The sequence below is a fragment of the Canis lupus genome, chromosome 36 (genome assembly GCF_003254725.2).
Source record: "Canis lupus dingo isolate Sandy chromosome 36, ASM325472v2, whole genome shotgun sequence".
NCBI classification, from domain to species: domain Eukaryota; kingdom Metazoa; phylum Chordata; class Mammalia; order Carnivora; family Canidae; genus Canis; species Canis lupus.
The window spans coordinates 13,787,240-13,810,809 of record NC_064278.1 but is presented as its reverse complement, the minus strand read 5'-3'; the positions used below and the strand labels follow the sequence as shown (position 1 = coordinate 13,810,809).

General features: G+C 44.3%; 1 protein-coding gene across 9 annotated transcripts in view; it reads right to left on the bottom strand.

Moving 5' to 3' along the window:
* Positions 1-14,353, bottom strand: part of NOSTRIN (nitric oxide synthase trafficking) — a 56,144-nt gene extending 41,791 nt beyond the window's left edge. For 2 of the 9 annotated variants that reach the window (XM_049106260.1, XM_049106261.1), the window contains exons 1-3: positions 14,140-14,352; positions 4,127-4,212; positions 2,981-3,119 (exon numbers count right to left, since the gene is read on the bottom strand). In XM_049106260.1, coding sequence (XP_048962217.1) covers positions 2,981-3,119; positions 4,127-4,172 — 185 coding nt within the window. In that variant the 5' untranslated portion in view covers positions 4,173-4,212; positions 14,140-14,352. Of the gene's footprint in view, positions 1-2,980; positions 3,120-4,126; positions 4,213-14,139 lie in introns of those variants that run through there. The other 7 variants (XM_025460067.3, XM_049106259.1, XM_049106262.1 and 4 more) reach the window with 7 other exon arrangements.
* Between the last annotated feature and the right edge of the window lie 9,217 nt (positions 14,354-23,570).

The window sequence follows — 23,570 nt, the reverse complement described above, 5'->3', positions numbered from 1 at the left end:
AAAATTGAACGAAAGCTTTCTTGAGCTTGGAAGCAGCAGGTGACAGAGCCATCCCTTCATTAGGAATTAAGAAGGAATTTTAGTAATCTGCAATCTTTGTTCGCGAATCATCCCCATTTCTGGTTGCCTACTTTCCACCAGCAGCACCTTCCAGCGTGGGGGGCTGGTATGCTGAGATTTTCCACCCCAGGCTTAGCTGTCGGCCTTTTGAAAGACAGGCCCAAGCCCATCATACAAATAGGCTATATTTAAAAGTTATTAGCCACTTAAAGGACACTACTATACGGAGGCCCTGTTATTCAAGCTCAGGCTAGCCTGCCTTGCCCACTTCCTCAGACTGCCTTAATTCTGGCTGCTAAGAACGTTCCGAGAAGTTGAAATGGGAGAAGCAGACCTGGACGACCCCTCCTTGGGTGTCCAGGGTGAAAGTGCCGCTCAGTTGCCGCCCATTTCCCGCCCAGGGAGTGCACAGCTCTCCCTGGAACTTCAGATTCTCCATGCCTGGTAATTCCTGAACCAAGTGAGGTCAGTGGAGCCAGGTGCAAGTGCTATCTTGGGAGAAGGCAGGAAAAATGGACAAGAAGGGCCTTATTCCAAACTTTTGAGCCCGAAAACAAAATTTTATACAGAATCTTCCACATCATAGAAATGCTCTTCTGATATCATGGCAGTAGCAGGACAAGGGAGCTGAGCCCTGCCCATCTAACTTCTCCTCACTCCCTGAAGTGGCCCCTGAGGGCTCCCACTGAATCCTGTGTTACTAGGTTTAGATGCTACTGGGCTTAGCGGCCACTGCTGTCCCTTCCCATGGAGGACCTTAAGACTCTGAAGGGAGCTGGACCAGGACCCTTGCACACGTTGGAACACCCGCAGTGGTGTGCCCCACACTGCCTGCCCACTTGGCAGATGCCCTCCACCAAGCCTGGGCAGAAATCAAAATGGATCTTCTTTCCCACATCCTCATTTGTATATTATGAGTGGATGACAGCACGTTCACACTGCACTGGGTTGTGAGAATTAAAAAAATAAAAGAAACCAAGTATAAGGCACATGTAACACAGTGCCTAATCTGAAGATTGTGCTGGAGAAATGGTGTCTGCAGTGTTTTTGTCCTTCTTTTCTAGCTTTTGTTCAAGGTAATATTCTATTTACCATGGAAGTAAATTTCTTTGGCACTTATCCCTCCTCAGAGATAGCCTAACTTGAACTTCTTAAAAGTGATGAGCACCTGAAGTCATTCCTACATTAACACACTCATTCACTCAGTGAACATCCATGGAATGTCTGCTCTGTGCCAGGCTCTGTGCTGGTCACGTGGGATACAGAGACTCTCAAGGAGTTCAGCCTCCAGTGGAGGAGACAGGCAAGTGAACAGATTATAACAGTATAGGGAGGTAGGATCTAGAGCAGAGATGAGCACTAGTTCTATGCATCTCTGACGGGTGCCATTTTGAGATGGGAGGCTCACATGAGTGGGATAACCAAATCTTGAAGATGCATTGAATGGGGACTGGTAACTGGTGAAGAAGTGTCTACCAGACAGAGGATACAGCATGCACAAATTCAGGGACCCATGATGGTGGGTGGGAGTTGATGGGAGGAGTGGAAAGGACCCATGGTGGGGGGCAGGGGGGGCAGTGACTGCCAGTGGTTAAATAGATGCAGGGGCTCATGGATAGATGGAGAGAGACAAGCTGGATAAGAAGCCAGGGCCTGGATCTCAAAGGTCCTTTTATAAAATATCATGAGGGCTGAATTTTATACTGAAGGTCTGGAAGTCATTGAAGAGTCTGAAAGAGGGTCATGGCCACAGAGTGGAAGATGCATTAGAGACACAGGGACAGGGCCCTTGCCAGCTCCCTCGTCCAAATAACTTTGTTTGGATTAGAAAAAGGAGATCCCCTGAAAAGACACAGCTCGGAGCCAGGGTGCAAGGCTCCAGGATGCAGAGTGGGTTAGATTTCTGCCTTCATGCAGCCCCTCAACCAGGTGCCTTTGTGCAGTATACAACCTATGCAACTTCAAGACGGTACTCCTAGACAGAAGAACAGGTTAAGAGATTTTTTTTTTTCCAAAACAATGACAGAGGTCATGAAATGAGAAGAAAGCTATAGATATAAAAGGTGTTTAAAAGAGAGAAGCTTGATCTTGAGGTGTGATAGAAAAAGGAGTCATGGGTGGCTCCCAGGTATTGGGCTGATTGGGTGGGCAGAGGTCCCACCAGACACCATGGTGAAAAGCTTTGGAGAAAAGCTGCTAAGCTCTGTTTTGGTTAGTTGACTTTGCCATTCCATGGGACACCCAGATGGAAATATCCAACAGAGTGTTGGATATACGGCTTGGAGTACAGATAAGACATTTTGCCTAATAATACGCATGTGCAGGTCTTCAATAGGGAAAAAAGAGCTGAAGCTGCTGCGGAAGTTAAGATCACCCAGGCCAGTGGTGGGTTAGGATTTATCAAGGTTTCATTTCAATCATTTCTTCCTTTGCTGACAGCATCCGCAATGAACCCTGGAGGGAACAACAACCAACTACACTTCCTTCCTTGTTTTACTCTTTTCTTTTTATTTATTTACTTTTTAATGTCCAGAGCAGTGGTATTTGCCATTTGAAAAACCGATCTTAAGCTTCTTTACAGAGGAACAATTGATTTTCCCATGAAAGCCTCTTTAAAGCCTAGCGGTGAGGGTGCAGGGGACCAAACCTTCATAAACAGTTTCTGGGCATGTGACTTTGTCCCTTAAATCCAATCTGTGATTGTGTTAAAGTGAACCCGATGACTGACATCAGGCATCCTAGGAGCTGCTGTGTGTTTCTGGCTACTACAAACAAAGGGAAACTGAAGCCCCTAAACGGATAAAAGAAGCTAAGCATGACCACGAATTGCAGAATTACCAGGCAAAATGATGTTTCGGTAACAACTGCGCTTTTCCGTGGCCACCAATTAGAGCAGCTGAGCTCGGAGGTGCAGCATTACCTGGACTTAAAGCTTGATTGTGAGGCTGTCTCTCGTAGCCAAGTGCTAATGCGGACCTGCCATGCAGAGCCACATTCCAGCGGATTCGTAAGCACCATGTCTGGAGCTGTTGCTATCCAAGGACAGGAAAGACCTTGCTCTAGTAATGTAGGGGTGATAATAAGAAAATAAACCCTTAACTATCTTTCATTTATTTATTCATTTAATCTACAAGTACTCACTGAATGTATTTTATGAGACCGATACCCTTAATTCAAAGAAGCCCCATATGCTCCCTCACTATATCTTTTATTACGCTGGCCACTGGATTTGTCCTCACAATTTTCTATGTCATAACCTTCGATGGAAATGCCCTACTCCGCGTATTCCAAGAACACCCTTTACTTGCCTGATGGCAAGATTTTATTTATTGATTTGACACAGAAAGTGAGCACACAAGCAGACAGAGCAAGGCAGGGAGAGGGAAAAACAGGCTCCCTACCGAGCAGGGAGCCAGATGTGGAGCTTGATCCCAGGTCCCCAAATGACGTAAGCCGAAGGCAGATGCCCAACTGACTGAGCCACCCAGCCGGCCCTAAGCAGGAACTTCTGTAACTTTCTTGACTGAGTTAAGGGCACTCATTGTAGCCTAGTCACCACCTTGAGGCATGATCACACCCAGTATTGAGACAAGGTGATACTGCAAATGGTCACTTTTCATTCATCAGACATTTATGGAGGGAGTCAAAAGCCCAGACTCTAAACACTCAGGACACAAAGAAGAGCAAGACATAGCCCCTGCCCTTGCAGGGGAGACAGAAACGTCAACTCATACCTGCCATCCCTGTGGGAAGCACAACAGTGGCGTGCACATTAGGCACCACGGAGCGCCCCAGGAGTGGGTGATAAACTCAGTCTGAGACATCAGAAGAGACTTGACTGAGCCCTCCCAAGCAGAATTACTTCCTGTTGTTTCCTGATTTTTGTGGTACCCAAATGATAAATGTGCAATAGTGGAGAATCACCCCTCAAATCAGTCTCTCAAGTACCAGAATATAACACCGAGTTCTGGAAGGTAGGACAGCTTGTAATCACTCCTCCAGTCACATCGCTAGCTGCAACTAAAGAGTATGAACTGTTTATTGCAAATGCTTTTTTTTTTTGTACCTTTGCTGAAGAATGGATGTGACCTGCTTGCAGAAATTCTCTCCATTTTGAGAAAACTCCTTTAGGTTCTTGTACACCTTATTATACTGAAAGAGAAAAGAGGTACACAAGGGTTATGAGCACCTCCGAAGATAGAACTCCTATGAATTCAGACTGCTCCGTAATGATGCCTGTCACTGTAAATGATCGTGCAGCTACGGGGATGCATGCCTTTTGGAGGAGCTCCTAAAATAAAGATTAAGTCTCTTCTGCCTGGATATGAAATATCCTGGAGAACTTCTCAAAAATAAAGCTAGTCTGTCTGTTTCTCCCCAATGACTCAGCAGTGGGGTGATTTTGAAGTTTGATTTCCTGTCACTTCCATTGTTCCCAGAATGGTTAAAAGTACATTCTGAAATACGTACGCAGAGTAATCATTTTCTGCCTCCCCGCCCCCCCAAAGCTTCACAATAATATTCCTCAGTGTCAGACCCCAAACTCACTCAAGTGAATGTGTTTTGGGGCTGAGATACGAAGATGTAAGTGAATAGCTTGTTAGTAAACTGTGTCCCGGTCCCCCTGTATCTCATCTAACTCTAGTAATGAGAATGTTATAGCTATGAGTTGAACATTTTTGTTGCAGGAAACTTTTATATGTGTATGACTAAGCCTCTAGAAATTCATTTCTATATGAATTTAGTCTACAGACACAAGAATTCCAAGGAGAAGATTTTGTCACTTGATGTAGCGCTCCACAAGGTCACTCTCAAAGTTCTACTCGTAAAGGTAGCATTGATGACAATAGGTTTTAAGTGTTCAAATGGAGAGACTAAATGTGAATGAATTCACAGCTTTCCTGACACAGAGCAGCCAAGTCAGGTGGTGGGACAGTCCCCAGCGCACTCCCTCAGAGTTTCCATCTGGGACATATGGTATCTCATTGCATTTTTAAAAATGAAAATTTGCAGAAGAGGATGAAAGTTCCCTATGAAACAAGTGCGTGCCATAGCTCTCTGCTCGAGCGTGTTCCAGCACTCAGGGGCACTCAGCTGGGCACGGCGCTGAGAGCTCACACTCGGTGAGCACTACTACGCAGCCTGCAGGGTCACACAGGAGAATCCTCAGGGCCGAGGTGACCTTCAGCTGTCACAGCAGGACCCGGGGTGTGGTGCTAGCAGAGTAGCAAACAGAGGACATGGGGCCATGGAGGAGGAAAGGACGTCACGAAATGACCTGACCTGGTCCCTCCCTTCAGGGCTGGAAAGAACCGATACCTGGGATATTAGAAACACAGTCCTCTAGAGACCAAGTTCTTTCATCTTTATGCGGTGGTTTTACTCTCCCCTGAACTTAGCACAGAAGGCCAGGGCAGGTTCTGGTAGACACACAGGAGCAGTAAACAGCTTCTACGAAACTGCCTTGGGCTCAACTGTGGTCAGGGAGCAAAGCTCTTTATAAAGACATGGTTAACTCCAGAAGCGAGGTCTGCAACGTCGTGTGACTGCAGGCTCCTGTCAGCACCCGAGAGTGAGGGGGTGTGGGGTGGGGTGGGGGCGGCCAGATGGGGAGACGCTGTTCCAACAGCTCTGGGCCCACAGGCCACATAGTAAGGGTTAAGCTGAAACAGGGATTGGCATCTGAAACATGAGTTTCTACAAACAATTGTAGCAAACAATTTACAAAGTGTAAAGCTCTCTGCAGAGCCAGCAAAACATACCTAGAGTGAGGCTGTCATGAGGAAAGGATTCTCTTGAGTTATGAGAGTGAAATCACTATTTGACAACCAAGCCATACAAATAACTCGGCAGATGAATGATAGGATGTTACAAGGCCTCCTTCCTCCCCTTTCAGGTACAATGGGAAAGTTTAAGCGAGCACCTTAAAATGGTTTAGCTTTTTTGTTTGCTCCTCTGTTGCCCACATATTCTCACTGAATGGAGTTCCTCCTGAAGCTTTTGTTTTCTTCCCACACCACCAAATAACGTCCCACAAGTCACACAGAGGTATCATGAGAAAAATATAGGTTAATGTGTAGCTGGGCACATGCCCCTGGAATAAAGTGATTTCTCAGTGTCTCTCCCTTAGGTGTAGCCATGGAACTAAATGCTTCCCAAAGAAACATGGGTGAGAGTTTTGTGTGGGATTTCAGTGAAGTCTCCTTCCTCCTCTTTCCTGACACCTGAACTTAGAAACGATGGCTGCCCCGGTGTGTATGGCAACAGTGTCCACAGCAGCCTAAACATGGGAAGAGCCCAGATGCGCATCGACGGATGGACGGATGAAGATGTGGTGTATCTATGCCATGGACTACTACTCAGCCATCAGAAAGAATGAACTCTTACCATTTGCAACGGTGTGGATGGAGCTAGGGGGTATTATGCTAAACAAAGTAAGTCAGTCAGAGAAAGACAATTATCATATGATCTCACTCATATATGGGATTTAAGAAACAAAGCAGCTGAACGTGGGGAACAGGAAGGAAAAAATAAAATAAGGCAAAAGCTTTCAGAAAGGGAGGCAAACCATAAGAGACTCTTAACTATAAGAAACAAACTGAGGGTTGCTGGAGGGGCAGTGGGTAGGAGGATGGGGTGACTGGGTGATGGCATTAAGGAGGGCGTTTGAAGTAATGAGCACTGGGTGTTATACGCAGCTGATGAACCACTGAATTCTACCTCTGAAACTAATAATGGTGTGTGCTAATTAAACTGAATTTAAATTTAGAAGAAGAAGAAGAAGAAGAAGAAGAAGAGGAAGAAGAAGAAGAAGAAGAAGAAGAAGAAGAAGAAGAAGAAGAAGAAGAAAAGGAAGGAAGGAAGGAAGGAAGGAAGGAAGGAAGGAAGGAAGGAAGGAAGGAAGGAAGGAAAGAAAGAAAGAAAGAAAGAAAGAAAGAAAGAAAGAAAGAAAGAAAGAAAGAAAGAAGGAAGGAAGGAAGAAAAAGAAAGAAAGAAAGAGAAAAAGGAAGGAAGGAAGGAAGGAAGGAAGGAAGGAAGGAAGGAAGGAAGGAAGGAAGGAAGGAAGAAAGAAAGAAACAATGGCTGATGCTGATGCCATAAGGCGATCTTGAGGATAGATGTCATGTGCTAAGATGGTAGAACAGAAAGAGAAAAAGAGCCTGGGTCCCTGATGGCCCTGGGGACCACCACACAAGCCCCTCAGCTCTCTACTCTTAGACTTAATTTATGTGTGAGAGAAATACAGTAAGAGAAGTTTTTAAAAGCCACTCTTATTTTTGGGTTTTAAAATGTGCAGCTGAACATAGCTCTAACTCATACACAGTCTTTTAACTTTTTATTTTAAATTATGAAACATTTTTATGTTTCATAAAACAATAATGATGCAGATAATAATAATGATACCCATTATGAACTCACTACCTGAGTTATAGAGATATTTAACACTTTGCTTCTGCTTTCTCTTTTAACGACTGTTTTTTCCTTTTCATAATTTCTTTGGCTATACTTGGGCACTTATTCTTCCCCATGAAGATTTATCTAATTACATTTTTTAAAAATCCCCGTTGGGATCCTAATTGGAATTGCATTACAAATATATCATTTGAGGAAATTGACTTTTTTATGGTATTTAGACTTCCATCCAAGGGCATAGTAAGTCTTTTCATGTGTTCAAATCTTATTTTATGTTCAATAAAATTTTATGATGTTCTTCATAAGTCCTATAGCTTTCCTATTTGATTTATTCAGAAATATCTCACAGTATTAAATTGTGAGGTTTTTTTTTTTTTTAATGTAATGTCCTATCTGCTTTGCTCTCCTATGTAATGTCCACATCAAAGCAGAAACAAAGACCCAACAAAAACACCAGGGGACCATGTCCCACAGAGAAAGATTCAAATGCATGCTTGCAGAGTGAGCTCTCCTGCTCTGAAACACTATGAGGCTGGGGCTGGGGCTGGGGCTGGGGGAAGACAAAGCAGAGACATAGATTAGAGGATTCTGGAGGTTTCAGAGAGGAGTGAGAAGAACCTCCCATCAAGAGAGCCAGGAGCTCAGGGAAGGGACTCTGAGCTGAGCTGTCCTAGGGGATGGGCCCACACCAGCACCATCACCTGCAGAGTCTGCATCCAGAAGTCCTGGGAAAGAATAGGGTTTCTCAGACCCCATGTGTGAGGATGGGGGCTTGGAGGGGAAATCTTGCCCCTAGTGAATGAAGGTGGAAATGAGCAGAATCAGTCGAGAATTTTTCTATGTGCTCGGCTGCAGGGGCTGCTGCATTTCTCAAATTTATCAAGTCATCAAAACTCTCCAAGACATGTTTTTAAAATACTATATCCGGGGAACTTGCACTAGGAGGCCAGGCAGCCCTGAAAGTTTTTAAGCTATTGATCCAAAACTCAGTTGTTTTGGGGGGAGTTGGAGACCTTGGGAGAAAATGGAGAGTCCCTGTCTTCTGTGAGAAAATGGAGAGTCCCTGTTTTTCCCCTGTAATTCAAACTCAACTTTTTAAAGCAAGAGGCTGCTCAAACAAGGCACAGCTTATGCTTCAATTGACCCTGGAAGACGATTTCCTGTTACTTAACAGACTGGTACTTCCTAACGTTTTCACATCATGGCACACCTAGAAAATCATATTTGGGGGCACCTGGGTGGCTCAGTCAGTTAAGCATCAGACTCTTGGTTTTGGCTCAGGTTGTAATTTCAGGGTCTTGAGGTCAAGCCCCTCATTGGGCTCCATGCTCAGCATGGAGTCTGCTTAAGACGTTCTTCCTCTCCCTCTGCTCCTGCCCCTGCACACACACACTCTCTTTTTAATTTAAAAATTTTTTTAAAGATCTTCTTTATTTATTCATGAGAGACACAGAAAGAGAGAGAGGCAGAGACACAAGCAGAGGGAGAAGCAGGCTCCATGCTGTGAGCCCGACAGGGGACTCGACCTCAGGACCCCAGGATCACGCCCTGGGCCGAAGGTGACGCTAAACTGCTGAGCCACCCGGGCTGCCCTCTCTCTCCTTTAAATAAATAAATAAATATTTTTAAAAATAAAATAATAATTAAAAATAATGATATTTGTACTGGTTCAGTATGTGGTAAATGGACAAAGTTGTTCAAGGCAGAGGACCTGGCCTGTGATCTCTGCCCCCCAGCCATATCTTGCCAAGATTCATGTCTCAAGTACACCCATAACCCATCCACCAGGGTGCCCGAAGCACACACTAGTCCAGGACTCCTCAATACATTATGTTGTTGTTAACTTAGTAATCGGATGACAGCAGGATGTTCTTATTACAGCAATGGAGAAAAATCTTTATCTTTGACCCCATGTGCCGTGTACCAGACACTCCTCGACAAACCCTGATCTACCCTGAGATAAAGGTGACATTGGTAAATAAAAGAGTTGCCAAGAATACTCCCATTAGTGCAGCATAACCCTCTCTTTTTTTCTTTAAAGATTTTATTTATTTATTCATGAGAGACACAGAGACAGAGGGAGAAGCAGAGACTCAGGCAGAGGGAGAAGCAGGCTCCTTGCAGGGAGCCCGACATGGGACTCGATCCCGGGTCTCCAGGATCACGCCCTGGGCCAAAGGCGGCACTAAACCGCTGAGCCACCCGCCGGGCTGCCCACATAATCCCTTCTTTACAAAGAGTGATTCTGTACCCTTCATCATGTACCATCTACTCAGACTTAAAGACAAAATCTGTGGAAAGCAGACTTGCATAAATATCAAAGCAGAACCAGCACAGTCTTGTGTGCCTGTGTGTGTGCGCGCGCGTGTGGTGATCAGAAAATTTTGGAACATATCTACTTTGAGGTGATGAATCTCTTGACCTTGGCTTTGGCTTCCCCTTTGCTATCCTACCTCTCCTTCCCAACCCATTCTCATTTACCAGAAAGGCCACTGAAGGGATTCCATGGATCACAGCTTGAAAGCCAATAAAGTCTAATCCCTTTATTTTATACTTAAGCAGCCAAAGAGCTGAAAGTAACTTCATTAATTAAGGACAGAACCATGATTAGAAATATTAGGTTATAAATAAATTAAAAAAATAAAATAAATAAAAAGGGATCCCTGGGTGGCGCAGCGGTTTGGCGCCTGCCTTTGGCACAGGGCGCGATCCTGGAGACCTGGGATCAAATCCCACATCGGGCTCCCGGTGCATGGAGCCTGCTTCTCCCTCTGCCTGTGTCTCTGCCTCTCTCTCTCTCTCTGTGACTATCATAAATAAATAAAAAATAAAAATAAAAAAAAGAAATATTAGGTTAGCCAATCAATTAGAGAAGCCATCAGAAATGCATATATTTATTTATTAATAAATATATAGCTATACATTTATTAATATATAGCTATAAATTAATAAAATTATAGCTATACATTTATTAATAAATGTATAGCTATAAATTAGCTATAAATAGCTAATCAGTATAATTGCACTAAGTTTACTCAGAATAATAGTTACCTTTAAGTGTTATAATCAGTACAAATGGCTTCCTAATGTCATCAACCAGCACAAGAAGTGTTTTCTCTAGTCAAAATCCTATAGAAGGTGAATTTTTGGTGTTCTTTCCCCACCCATTGAATTTTCAAAGTACCCATCCTTTACGCATATTCATTCCAGGAAAAGAACCTACTATTGATCTTACATCTCCATATGCATTTTTATTAACACGCTGTCTCTCCTGGGTCTCATTAATTCCTAGGAAAAAAGTTACGTATTTTTTCCCTGATAAAGGGAGCTCAGGCTAGTGGTGGAATATTTGGGACATTTCTGAGCCCCTAAAAAAACTGTTCACAAAGAAAACTGGTACACACAGGCATTTCCCATTCGGTCTTTAAAAAAATATTTCTGCCCAACATTTGTAAGCAAAATCTGTTGTATAAATGTTGTCATCACCAAAAATGTATCAATCAAAGTAACGGGCATGTGGAATAATTAGATAACTTCTAAACAATATAAAATGCAGTGTATCAACCCTGGATTAGCTGTTCTTTCTGATTTTCTACAATTTGAATAATTAAAATTAAATTCAGTTGTTCCAGAAAAGTTCATTTCTATTCTAGATGGCAGTATGGAGAGTTTTTGGACAGTGATATCCTCATAGTGTTTTTTTTTTTTTTTAAGATTTTATTTATTTATTCATGAGAGACACAGAGACAGAGGCAGAGAGAGATGCAGGCTTCCTGCAGGGAGCTTGATGCAGGACTCGATCCCAGGACCCCAGGGGTCACAACCTGAGCCTAAGGTTGTGAATTAAGTTAAAACCCATTTAAGCTAAAGCCATTTAACTTAAGTTAAAACCCATTAAAAACCAATTTATATTATATATATTAATAAATAAATAAATAAATAAATATTCAGAATTGAAGTACATTCTAAATTTCTTTTTTTTTTTTCTGATTGCAGGGGAGGTGGGGGCACAAGGGGAGGGACTGAGCATGGACTTAAGGCCCATCCCAGGACCCAGGGATCCCAACCTGAGCCCGAGGCAGATGCTTAACAGACTGAGCCTCCCAGGTGCCTCTGAAGTAAATTTTAACTTTCAGTTAGAAGTTAGTAGAAACAAAGAGGCCGTGTTTTTCCCATTGAATTTCAGGTAACCACGGATTTCCATACATGGATCCGTGGGGCCGAGAGAGAGGCAGAGACACAAGCAGCTCGGCTAAGCTGTAGCTAAGCTCGGCTTCACGAATGCTGTTCGTGCAGCCCCGGGGAGGGAATGGGACATCTTGCCGGTGGTTAAAGCTTGGGGTTCTTTGCAGTTTCCCCCGAAACCCCCCAGGGTTCAGGAAGCATTCATGGGCAGCCAATTCCTTGGTTTTATTCTGTTGCCAAACTGCAGCTTCATCTTCCTACATTATTCCCCAGCACAAGCTAGAACTGCCCCAGGAAATCAACGTGAACCCTTGAAAATGAAACAATCGCAAATAAACAAAGATTCCAGGAGTTTAGAGGATTTAGAAACCCTGGCTGAAGGGATATCGGCCTCCTCTGGACTCCCACACCACCTTCCATGGGTCTGGGCCCAGAGAGAGAACCTTCAAGCTGTGGGCAAGGAGTCCTCGCGGAGATGCTCAGCCGAGGGGAAAGAACCCCTCAGATCCCTAGGGAGGCCGCATGAGGGGCACCTGGTGGCTCAGCGGTTGAGCTCTGCCTTCAGTCCAGGGCCTGATCCTGGAGTCCCGGGATCAAGTCCCACGTTGGGCTCCCTGCATGGAGCCTGCTTCTCCCTCTGCCTGTGTCTCTGCCTCTCTCTGTGTGTCTCTCATGATTAAATAAATAAAATCTTAAAAAAAAAAAAAAATAGAGGGACCACAAGGCTGACCCATGCATGTGGTGATGGGTTATCTTGGGGGCTGCTCAGATGGAATCAGATCTGCTGACCCTGGTCTGAAGGCAGCCTTTGAAAAGGACATTAGGCGACTAGTTGTTGTTGTTGTTGTTAACCGGATCCCAGTTTCTCTCTCTTCTATCTCACTCTTCACATGGTCTTGACTTTCTTCTTTGGTGCCGGTTGGAGCCCAGTTGTTGCCTCCACTTACCCCACCCCTGACTCAACCACCCTTATGCAAAAATACATCATCAAGGTATCAGTGGGAAGAGAGCAGAGGGGTTAACACTTGGTAAGGCGGCAAATGCAAAGAGAGAAAAATAAACAGCAAATACACGAACAATAGAGACTTAAAAAAAATTATCTGTTCTTACCAGTGGAGAGAAGATTGGGATGGAGGAAATTAAAGGGGAGAATTTTCAGCCTTAAAATCTATATACAGCTATATTGTTGGAATTTGTTTTTGCATCAGACACATATTTACTTTTGTATTTCAAAAAAGTAGACAGAACCTGCTTTTTTATCGTCATTATTAATAATAGTAGCCATTCTGCCTTCATCTCATTTAGCTCATGTGATTCATGAACTCCATTTTGTGGGGTGGCACTTACAGCTCCACCTTCTCTAAACCTGTGCTTTGTACATTATATACACAAAAATGAAACTAATAATTCTCTGTCGCTCTTCTTCTTTATGGCTTTATTGCAGCCCTCATTTATGTTTCTCCACAGTTTGTTATTGTTGGGTGTTTTTGTTTTTTTTTTTTTAATAAAACACTTGAGGGATGAATGCAAATCCTTGCTTCCGATGTCACCGATTTTAGTTTTTTGCCACCCTTTCCTGGGCTAACATAACACACTGACGATCGACTATTTGATGTCTACAGTAGATACACCCCCACACGCTTTAATTGCTCCTACTTTCCTAAATTTCATCTCTACTATTGCTGTTAACCTCACACACTATCTCTGGATTTTTGACCAATCTTCTGTTTTGGGTAATACCCCCAGGACTAAACAAACATGTTAGTAAACTTGTCTGAGAACCACTATATGCCAGGCAGAGTGGGGGACCCGTCCTTCCACTTACAGGCTTTGCAATCCTTTTTTTCTTTTTTTTTTAAATAAGATTTTATTTATTTATTCATGAGAATACAGAGAGGAGAGAGAGAGGTGGAGACACAGGCAGAGGGAGAAGCAGGCTCCATGCAGGGAGCCCGATGTGGGACTCGATCCCGGGACTCCAGGATCACACCCTGGGCCTAAGGCAGGCGCTAAACCGCTGAGGCACCCGGGCTGCCCAGGCTTTGCAATTCTTGACTCTAAATGACATGGGGAAATAAGCCAAAAGCTTCCACCCTCATTTCATTCTCAGAGCCCCAAATTGGCTGCAGGATCTGAGTATTTGTGTCGCCACTCTACACACGATGTTGGCACCATTGGTGTATATCTTAAGAATGTTTTCCAAACAGCCACCATCTGCAAGCAAGTATGATGCTATACCCACTGGAAGTTTTTCCAACAACATGAGAATAAAAGATGACAATTAACCAGCCCTGTCATTTGCTAGAAAGGGTTGTTTTAAATCAAACCGAAGAAAAGCCACAAGACTTTTGTATCACAGCCAATGTCTAAACATGTTTGCCGAATGTCTCAAATTTCTTAAGTTAAAACCCATTAATATACAAACCTCCCCTCTGAGGCCACCCTCTCACCACAGGCGCAAAACCACACTGAGCTACTCACCGAGCAATCTGCCAGTGGGTCCCTCATATTGGAACGTTTGTCCTTCTGTCCTTTTACTTACGTTCCAGCATTCAGCACTCAAGAAACTACAATCAAGGTTGGGTGTGTCCTGGGTTTCCCGTATGCAAAGGGCCTAGAGAACGTCAGTCCTTGTCAAACACCCTGAGGAGGAAGTCCCAGCCCTGGACTTTCATCCCGTTTGTTTCCTGAAAAAGCAAAGAACTGCTCTGGGTCAAGAGAGCTGGACTGAGATGCTGAGAGTGACTTCTGTAAATACTTAGAGCACAGAATATTCGAGTCCTACACTGTGTGACCTCTCGAGAAGGCCCAGAAGCCATCAAGTGTCCCAATAATTCGAGTGTTCGGGGTAGATAGGAGGAAGCATGCTTTCCCGGCCTGCTGTATTTACCACATTTTTAAATTTTCCGTATTTCACGATGCTTTGGCATGTGCGGGCCTTTCAGACCTGGGCAGGGACCGCCCTCCCTACAGTTAGCCAATTCCTGGAGATAGCAAACAACTGGCCTGTGAGCGTGACTTTGATATGCAAACTGACCAATCCTGAGCTCAGACCCCCAACCACCAACTTTATCTAACCCTCACACAGAGTCAATATTCCACCCCCCCACCCCCACCCCCACAACAAATCACCCCAGGGTCAGGTACTAAACAATTAGGGCCACACCCACAGAACTATGACTGGAGTGCGAAAATGTCTAGAAGAGTCCATCAGAGAGCCAGGTACACACTGACCACTTCACAGGGCCTAACTCAACTCAACCCTCACTCCCAACCCAAGAGGCTAAACTATGAAGTTAGGAAGGATTTTCCTATGTTCACCTTTACTTTTTTTTTTTTTAATTATTACTCAAAAGGGTAAACAGAGCTAGAAATCAACAATCAGCAACTGGTCATTTATTGCTTTCTCTGCACCCAGCTGTCAATCCTCAGATTTCCAGCTGACGGCCTGTTGCCTTTCGGTGGCCATTTGCTGGAATGGGGGCAGCGTTCCTATGACCCCCAGGCCCCGGGTCCGAAAGGAGCTCCACCAGGAGAGCCCTGTGGAACATGCTAGAGCTGCCTGGGGAGGGGGCAAAGTCTGATCATCTGCCCTAGGTGTGCAGGCTCCATTCAAATCGGAATGAAGAGGAAGGGGTCACAGAGGAAAGAGAAGCTGCCCTGCAGTCAGAGAGGAGCAGTCCGTGGTCCGGTGCCACGACCCGCACACTGAGCAAGGCTCTCCTCTTAGCTTCTCCCAGGGAAGGTTACCACTGGAGGGTCCAACACTGAGCAGCAGCAGCCAGGGGCTAGAATCCGATAAGCAAGCCGGCGTTCTGAAAGCCGCGTAGAGACAGGGTGTCCGCTGAAGTTAATGTGTCATTCGGATTCCCATGGGAGGGCTTCCCTGCCACCAGAGACTGCAGACAAACTGGGCTGGAGCCTTGGTCCCAGGGCCTGGGGCAGCTCAGCATCTTCCTTCTGATTCCAGAGGCCCTGGGTCTCATTTCAGCCACCACTTGGTCCCAAATGGGGAGACTGGCCTCCCTTGCTGGTTTGCACAAGAAACGCCATCACACCACGCTTCCTGGGACCTCTGTGGCCCTTTCAAAGATGGGTAGGGGGTTGTGGCCCCCACACTGCTCACGTGTGTTTCTCCCCGCAGGCTGACCAGCGTTCCCTTCGGCTTCCTGGACACCTGCTAAGCTATCTTCTTGCCACAGTAGCCTTTTCACGACTGTTGTAATGGCAGGCAGCAGGGTGTTTGGGATGAATCTAGACTTAACTAGTTTGGCTATTTGTTGAGCTTTTCAGAGAGGTGTTTGAATCTGGAAAAAATAATAGATATAGATATAGATAATAGATACAGATTTAGAGGGTAGAAAGGATTGTATCAGTTACCCGTTGTCACAATGATGCCGTGTAACAAACAGAAGACCCAGTGGCTTCAAACGGCAGAGACCTTCCTTAGTTTACAAGTCTGTGGTTTAGCTGAGCGGTTCTTCTGGTCTCCCTGGTAGCGCTCACGTGAAAGCAGGTCATCCACACGCCCTGTTGCTCTTGGCTGGGCCTGGCAGCGTATAGCTCCTCGGGGTTCTGCTGGGCAGGTGGTTGGCTGTGGGTTGAGGCAATTTCTCTTCAGCCCGGTCGTTGAACCTGGACTGTTCACAGGGCCTGCTGAGGAGCCGTGAGTGAGTGACAGCACCCAAGGCTTTGGGAGGTGCAGGCTTAGGACTGCCACATCATCCCTTCAGCCATACCCGGCTCTCCAAAGCCAGTCACAGGCACCCCAGAGGCATGGAGGTGGGGGAGGTCCACCCCTGGATATAGAAGAGGCAGCGAATTGGGATTAGGTTCACATTAAATTCGCCAGGATGGTCGGTCAACATTTATTCTTGAATGACTAAGAAGATAAAATAGAAAAGACAGTGGAGGACATGGCTGATATTGGTCATCCTCTCCCTTTCCCCAGTTCAGCCTCAGGGAACATGTTTGGGACTCCAGCAGAGCTTGAGTTGGAGAGAAATAAAGAGTTAATTCTCTAAGGACTCTGGACACAGACTTGGAGATTCATTCTTCCCTCCCACGCTCACCCTGGGGCGGGGGGTAGGGGGGAGGACCAAGTAGCCCAGTAGGTTCTCTATGGTGTCTCCAGCACCCGAGGCTATGACTGGTGAGGCACCTGGGAGTGAGGACATCTGTCTCTGCACCTCTGAGTGGGGCTCCTGACCCCCAGAAATGGTCCAGGGAGACCAGGAGGAAGGAGCTGAGTTCCTGTGCGAGCACGAGGGAGAAGAGCCTTGTAGTTTTGGAATTAATATTATGGGGGAGGAAGCATTTCTGCCCCCTTCAAAGTCCTTCTAGTTGCACTAAGAGTCACACTGACATGAGACAGGATAACAGGAGAAAATCAAATTTAATAGTAGCATACCTGGGATGCCTGGGTGGCTCAATGGTTGAGCGTCTGCCTTCGGCCCAGGGCGTGATCCTGGGGTCCCAGGTTCAAGTCCCACATCGGGCTCCCTGCATGGAGCCTGCTTCTCCCTCTGCCTGTGTCTCTCATGAATAAATAAATAAAATCATTTTTTTAAGAAAAAAAGAATAAAAAAGAGTAAATGTTTGGAAAATCAATGTTTGCTGGGCCGCTCAGGAAGAGTGAAACAGAGAACACTTCAAACAAACAGGGCTTATTAGGCTCCTTCCTGTCTACCATCCCTTGTTCATATCATAATGCAGTCATCTATGGCGATGGCTTTCTTCCTAGAGCGGGTCCTCTACCTAGATTCTTTGAGGCAATTGTGGGGGAAGGTTAAAGAGCTTTTCCTGAATCTGCTGGGTTTTGATTGCTTTTTAACTCAAAATCATCTTCCTGTCAAGTGGCTCATCCTGGGGTGGCCTGTCCTCAGCTCCCATCAAAATTAACATAACTCTGTATCTTTAGGTCCATGAGAACTATATACAGCAAAGCATCTCATGGAAGGTACTAAAATATTTGGTTCCCAAGGCATCCTTTTAAGTTCTTTGTCCTCAGGTTTGTCTCTGGATTACATATATTCTCCGGCTTCTTTCCAGCCCAGTCCTCCAGCCTGACTCCCTTCCTGACTGACACCTCCGATGCTAATCTTCCTGCTTCCTTTCCCTCCTCCACTGAGCATTCGCATGCCTGGCATGGCATCTCTGCAGAGAGAAAACCTGCAGTGGACTCCCTTGGGTCGAGCCTGGAAGCCACTCCACTGTACCCCACTCAACCCATTTTGCACTGTCTCCAAGGGGAGTCAACAACACGAGTAACATTTGTTTGTTTGCTTTTTAAGATTTTTTTATTTACTTATTCATGATAGATATAGAGACAGAGAGAGGCAGAGACACAAGAGGAGGGAGAAGCAGGCTCTATTCCCGGAGCCCGACGTAGGACTCGATCCCGGGACTCCAGGATCACACCCTGGGCCAAAGGCAGGCGCCAAATCGCTGAGCCACCCAGGGATCCCACATTTGTTAACTGCTTATAAGCAGTTGTTGGGCGTTGGTAATTCAGAAACAGGGGCTCAAATGTAATAGAGGGTAAGGGCAATTCATAACTTGCCTTAAAAGTTTCTTTAGAAGCCAAAGCATGTGGGCAGCCCCCATGGCTCGGCGGTTTAGTGCTGCCTTTGGCCTGGGGCATGGTCCTGGGACCCAGGATCGAGTCCCACATCTGGCTCCTTGCAGGGAGCCTGTTTCTCCCTCTGCCTGTGTCTCTGCCTCTCTCTGTGTCTCTTGTGAATAAATAAATAAAATCTTTAAAAAAATGCTTTGGCATGTAAAGAATTGGAAATGGCACAAACATCCATCAGGAGGGACCAGTGCAGCCACTGTGGTAAAAAGTATAAGGTTCCTCCAAAAATTAAAAATAGAAATACCAAGTGATCCAGTGATTTCCTACTAGGTGTTTACCCAAATCAAAACACTAATTCAAAAAGATATATGCTCCCCTATGCTCAATATAGCTTTATTTACAATAGCCAAAATATGAGAGCAACCCGTGTCCACCAATAGATGAATGGATGAAGAAGATGTGGTGTACACACACGCACACACACACAGTGGAATATTAGCCATAAAAAAGAATGAGATCTTGCCATTTGCAACAACATGCTAAATGAAATAAGTCAGATTAAAAAGACAAATATTATATGATTTCACCTATAGGTAGAACCTAAAAGACAGAACAAATGAAAGAACAAAAAAAGGCAGAAGACCCATAAATACAGGAAGGGAAGGGGAATGGGAAGTACAGGCTTCCAGTTATGGCATGAATAGGTCACAAGGATGAAAGGCACAGCATAGGGAAGATAGACAATGGCATTATAATAGCCATGTAGGGTGACAGCTGGTAGCTACACTTGTGGAGAGCAGGGCATATCATATAAACTTGTTGAATCAGTATGTTGTACACCTAAAACTAATGTAACATTGTGTGTGAACTGTACTTCAATAAAAAATTAGTTAAACAATATCACAACCTGGTCAAATACTTTATGGGAATATGAGCTCACATTTAGAGGACTTACCATCTGTCAAGTGCTATTCTAACTGCTTTATCATATTAACTTATTTAATCACCATGACAATCATATGAGATAGATCTGTATTCTTTTCATCCTTATAATACATACATGGACACCGAGGCATAGATGTTACCAGCTAAACCCCAAGATCTGACCTTACTGCTGACCTGCTTGTACCCCCCCACTTTTGTCCCACATCTTCCCTTAAGCTCTTCCTTCCAGCTTATCTCTCTCTCTCTCTTTTTTTTTTTTAAGATTTTATTTATTTATTCATGATAGACACAGAGAGAGAGAGAGGCAGAGACACAGGCAGAGGGAGAAGCAGGCTCCATGCAGGGACCCCGATGTGGGACTTGATCCCGAGTCTCCAGGATCACGCCCTGGGCAGAAGGCAGATATTCAACTGGCTGAGCCACCCAGGCATTCCTCCAGCTTATCTCTTAACTTGGAGAAAGGACCCTATAGGTGTAACATCCCAGAAGGGAAACTGAAACTACCTCTTAAGCAATAACGACTGCGAGAGGAAGAGCTCTGGTGGCCTGGACCACCTGGACCAGTTTGAGCTAAACCCCCAATTCTTGGGTGTGCAGATGAACCATGGGGTGACCTCTGGGATGACCGACAGTACCTTTATCTCAATGTTATACTAAAAACTCTGCCCAAGGAGGAGCACAAGCCTCATTTACATAACGTACAATGTTCCTTAAAGCGCACATGCTACCTTATGCCTGCTTGTGTATAGGAACCCATTCACCCTTGTTCAGGGAGTCATGGCTTTGGAAGTTATTCCCTCATCTCCTTATTGGCTGCAAATAAAGTTTCCTCTCTGTGACAACTCACTTGGTATAGTTTCTCTCTATCGCTCGTAAAAGAGAGAACACATTTTGGTTACACAGGATGGTTAAATGACCTACCCAAGGTCATCAGTCAGTAGTGGTATAGCTGCAATTCATCTGACCTCTAACAGTTCCATGTTTAATTATTACGCTCCACTGCAGGTCAACCCAAACAATGGGATACAAAATACCAAAAATTGAGCATAGAATATGAAATATTTAGTTATAGTACTGACTTAGGAGACAGGTTGCAAAAGAATAAGTATGATTCTAGTTTGATACACATATAATAACAAAAGATCTAGACACATATATGCTAGACAGACAATAGCATATCCCTGAAAGTTGAGACTATGGAAGACTCCTACTTGGCATACTCTTCTGTATAATGTTAAATTTAAATCCAACATGCACTGCTTTAGAGACAAAATAAGACAACACTAGGAGAATAACAGGCTAACTTTAATTTCTAAAAAAGGAAAAACTGGTAAGTGAAAATGCTGTCAGCAAGCCTTGTTTTGTTGGCCTCGCTGACTTTTATTTCTCTCCAAAGCCCAGCTAGTGTTATTTTTCCCAGACACACTACGCTCTTGCCTTTGTATACCATTATCCATCCCACATACCTCTTTTGATTCATTTATCCCATTGAATTGAAATGATTAGTATAATGCTCTGCTTCCCACATTCCTCAGCCAGCTTTTTATAACCAAGTGCCTGGAGCAAGGAAATGTTCAATAAATACTTGTTTTCATTTCACTGGATTCCATACTGAGAAACTGGCCTCATTAGCTAGTTCCTTTCCATTGACAAGACAGGGAACGTTGCTGATGGGCAGCCCTAGATCTTCAGTTCTCAGGAAGCGGAGTTCAAAACATTGAGGCTGAAGATAAGTGTGACCTTCTGGGCAGGAACTCTAAAATGGGAAATGGCCCCAGTGCACTTGGGAATCTCTGACACTCTTATTAAAAATGGCCTTGACAAACAGGAAACTGAGAAGGAATCAAAAGAATCCCCAGGGGCCACTTAGAGAACTTTCTTGGAGATTTATTGGTTAAAAAGATATCAACAGATGAGATAAGAGTCTTAGAACCAAAGATAAAATCAGGGTGGCCCCATGCTAAGAATACATTTGAGAAACCTGAAGTCTAAAATGAACTAAGTTTTGAAAACTTTGCTGAGAATGTTCACTATTTCCACAGCAAGGGGAATGTAGAGGGACAGCCCCTGAGCTTGGGACAGCTGACCTGTGTCCCCAGTGACAGAGCCAACAGGAAGGCTGAGCCAGGCTGCCAGGTTCTAGAGGTTACCAGGTCAGGCAGAGAGGCTGGCCGCCGAGCACCAATCTTCAAAGCACCTTGACATAGCTCGCCACGGCCATCCCAATTCTGAGTCCTGGACGAAGCCTACTCCCTGGCCTGTTCGAGCCGACTGAGGACCAGTACTATCTTTGCTGCCGTACCAGGCACTTGAGAACCACGGACAGCATTTACGAGACATGACATCACTCCCACCCATCGGCCTCAGAGAGCAGCGTGGAAGCAATCTCGTTCTGACTAAATTACTTTTTATTTTTAGTCTCTGGTTGCTTCAGTGATTAGTTTGCTTAATTTCCATATCTTCCCAAAGCTGAAAAATACATTTCTAAAGCCTTGCCTTAATGCATACATTAAAAAAAAAAAAAAAAAGTAACTTTGCCCAAACCCTCAGGATGGGAGAAAAAAAAATCTAATTTAGAAGCGCTAATGAGTGTTTTACACTGTAACAGGAGCAGGGATGCACATAGAGATACTGTTATTGTTGACAGCCAGCCGGATTTGTAGCATCTCAGGTAACTCTTATGCTCAGTTTCTATTAATTATATCATATTTTAAAAATTGCAAAAATAGGTGTTTTACCACTTTCCACATCGTAAAAATACCTAATTTTCAATCAAAGTCCAAATGGTCATAAGTAACTTTATAAACACAAACTAGCCTTGCATTCAGTGTGCTAGGGCGAATGGTCACTGTGCACGTCCGAGTTTCATATATATTCATTTAAAATCTCCAGGTGTTAATAGAGAATAAAGATGAAACTAAATAGACCAAATTGCCTAAAACAAATTAGCATACGTTTACTTTTCCTTAATAAACCATAGGAAATGAAGACTAATGGACAACTAATTAATAGTCGAGTCATCCTACAACTATGATCAATGGCTTTAGCTTAAAAAAAAAAGCATAAGAAGAATATTTTACAAATGCAGATTCATCCAAATTATATTACAGCTTCATCTGATCACCTATGTTAATATTCATGTGACATTACTTACATTTTTCTAAGCTCACCTAGGGCCAGTCTTAGAGATTTCAATTAATATGCACATCGGAATGGCTAGTATAGGGCTGCTTTAATCTCCATTTGGCAGCTTTGCATATGTAAATAAAACACCACCTGCGGGATTTATTTGCCTTTCCCCCTTGGTTGCATATCCAGGCTATAAATCATCAATTTATAGTTATTTCCTATAAATCACTGCCAGATTATGAAGATAGAATCTCAGAAAGAAAACAAAAGTACTCCACATGGTTATTGTGATTACTTTTGTACCAGGAGCTGAGGAGCTGGAGATGGGCATGGAGAGCAGAGGGAGCTTTACACATCTGGAATTTTATAGGATGTGCTTGCATTATCTATTTCACGAGTATGCACTAACTTCTTTTCTTTTTTTTTTTATACACTAATTTCTTTGTCAAAGCCACCGCATACCTCTGGGACGGAGGGCACACAGTGTTTGGAGCACGTTTACTCAGAATTTAGGATTTTGGCTGCTTGTTTAAAAAACTGCCCCTGCTGTCTTCCTACTCAAATTTTTTAACCCCTTAGTCAGCTTCTCCCACAACTCTTCTGAAATGGTTCTCCAGAAAAGTCACTATTTTTGTCATTTTGCATCTCTGTAGAATTTTATAAATTGATAATTCATTGATGATTACTCACTCACTCACTCACTCACTCACTCACTCACTCACTCAGTGAGGTCTTTCTGTAGCTCCCTGTGTACATTATGAGGTGTACAAAGATGAACAAGCTCTAATCCCTCTTTCATGGAACTCAATATGATGAAGGAAGGTTATATTACACTGTGATAGATTATTTTTTTAATGTTATTTATTCATTCATGAGAGACACAGAGAGAGAGAGGCAGAGACACAGGCAGAGGGAGAAGGAGGCTTCCTGCAGGGAGCCCGATATGGGACTCGATCCCTGGACCTCCGGATCACACCCTTAGGCCCAGAGGTGAAGGCAAATACTCAGCCACTGAGCCATCCAGATGCCCCCCACTGTGACAGATTATATAAAAGAGACACAGGCAGAGGGAGAAGCAGGCTCCATGCAGGGAGCCAGATGTGGGACTCGATCCCGGCACTCTGGGATCACGCCCTGGGCTGAAAGGAAGCGCTAAACCGCTGAGCCACCCAGGGATCCCAAGTTGAGGCATTATTAAAGATGATTTCTTATTACACGTATAAGGCATCAATGAATACAACTATTGTAATTCAAAAACTTGCAA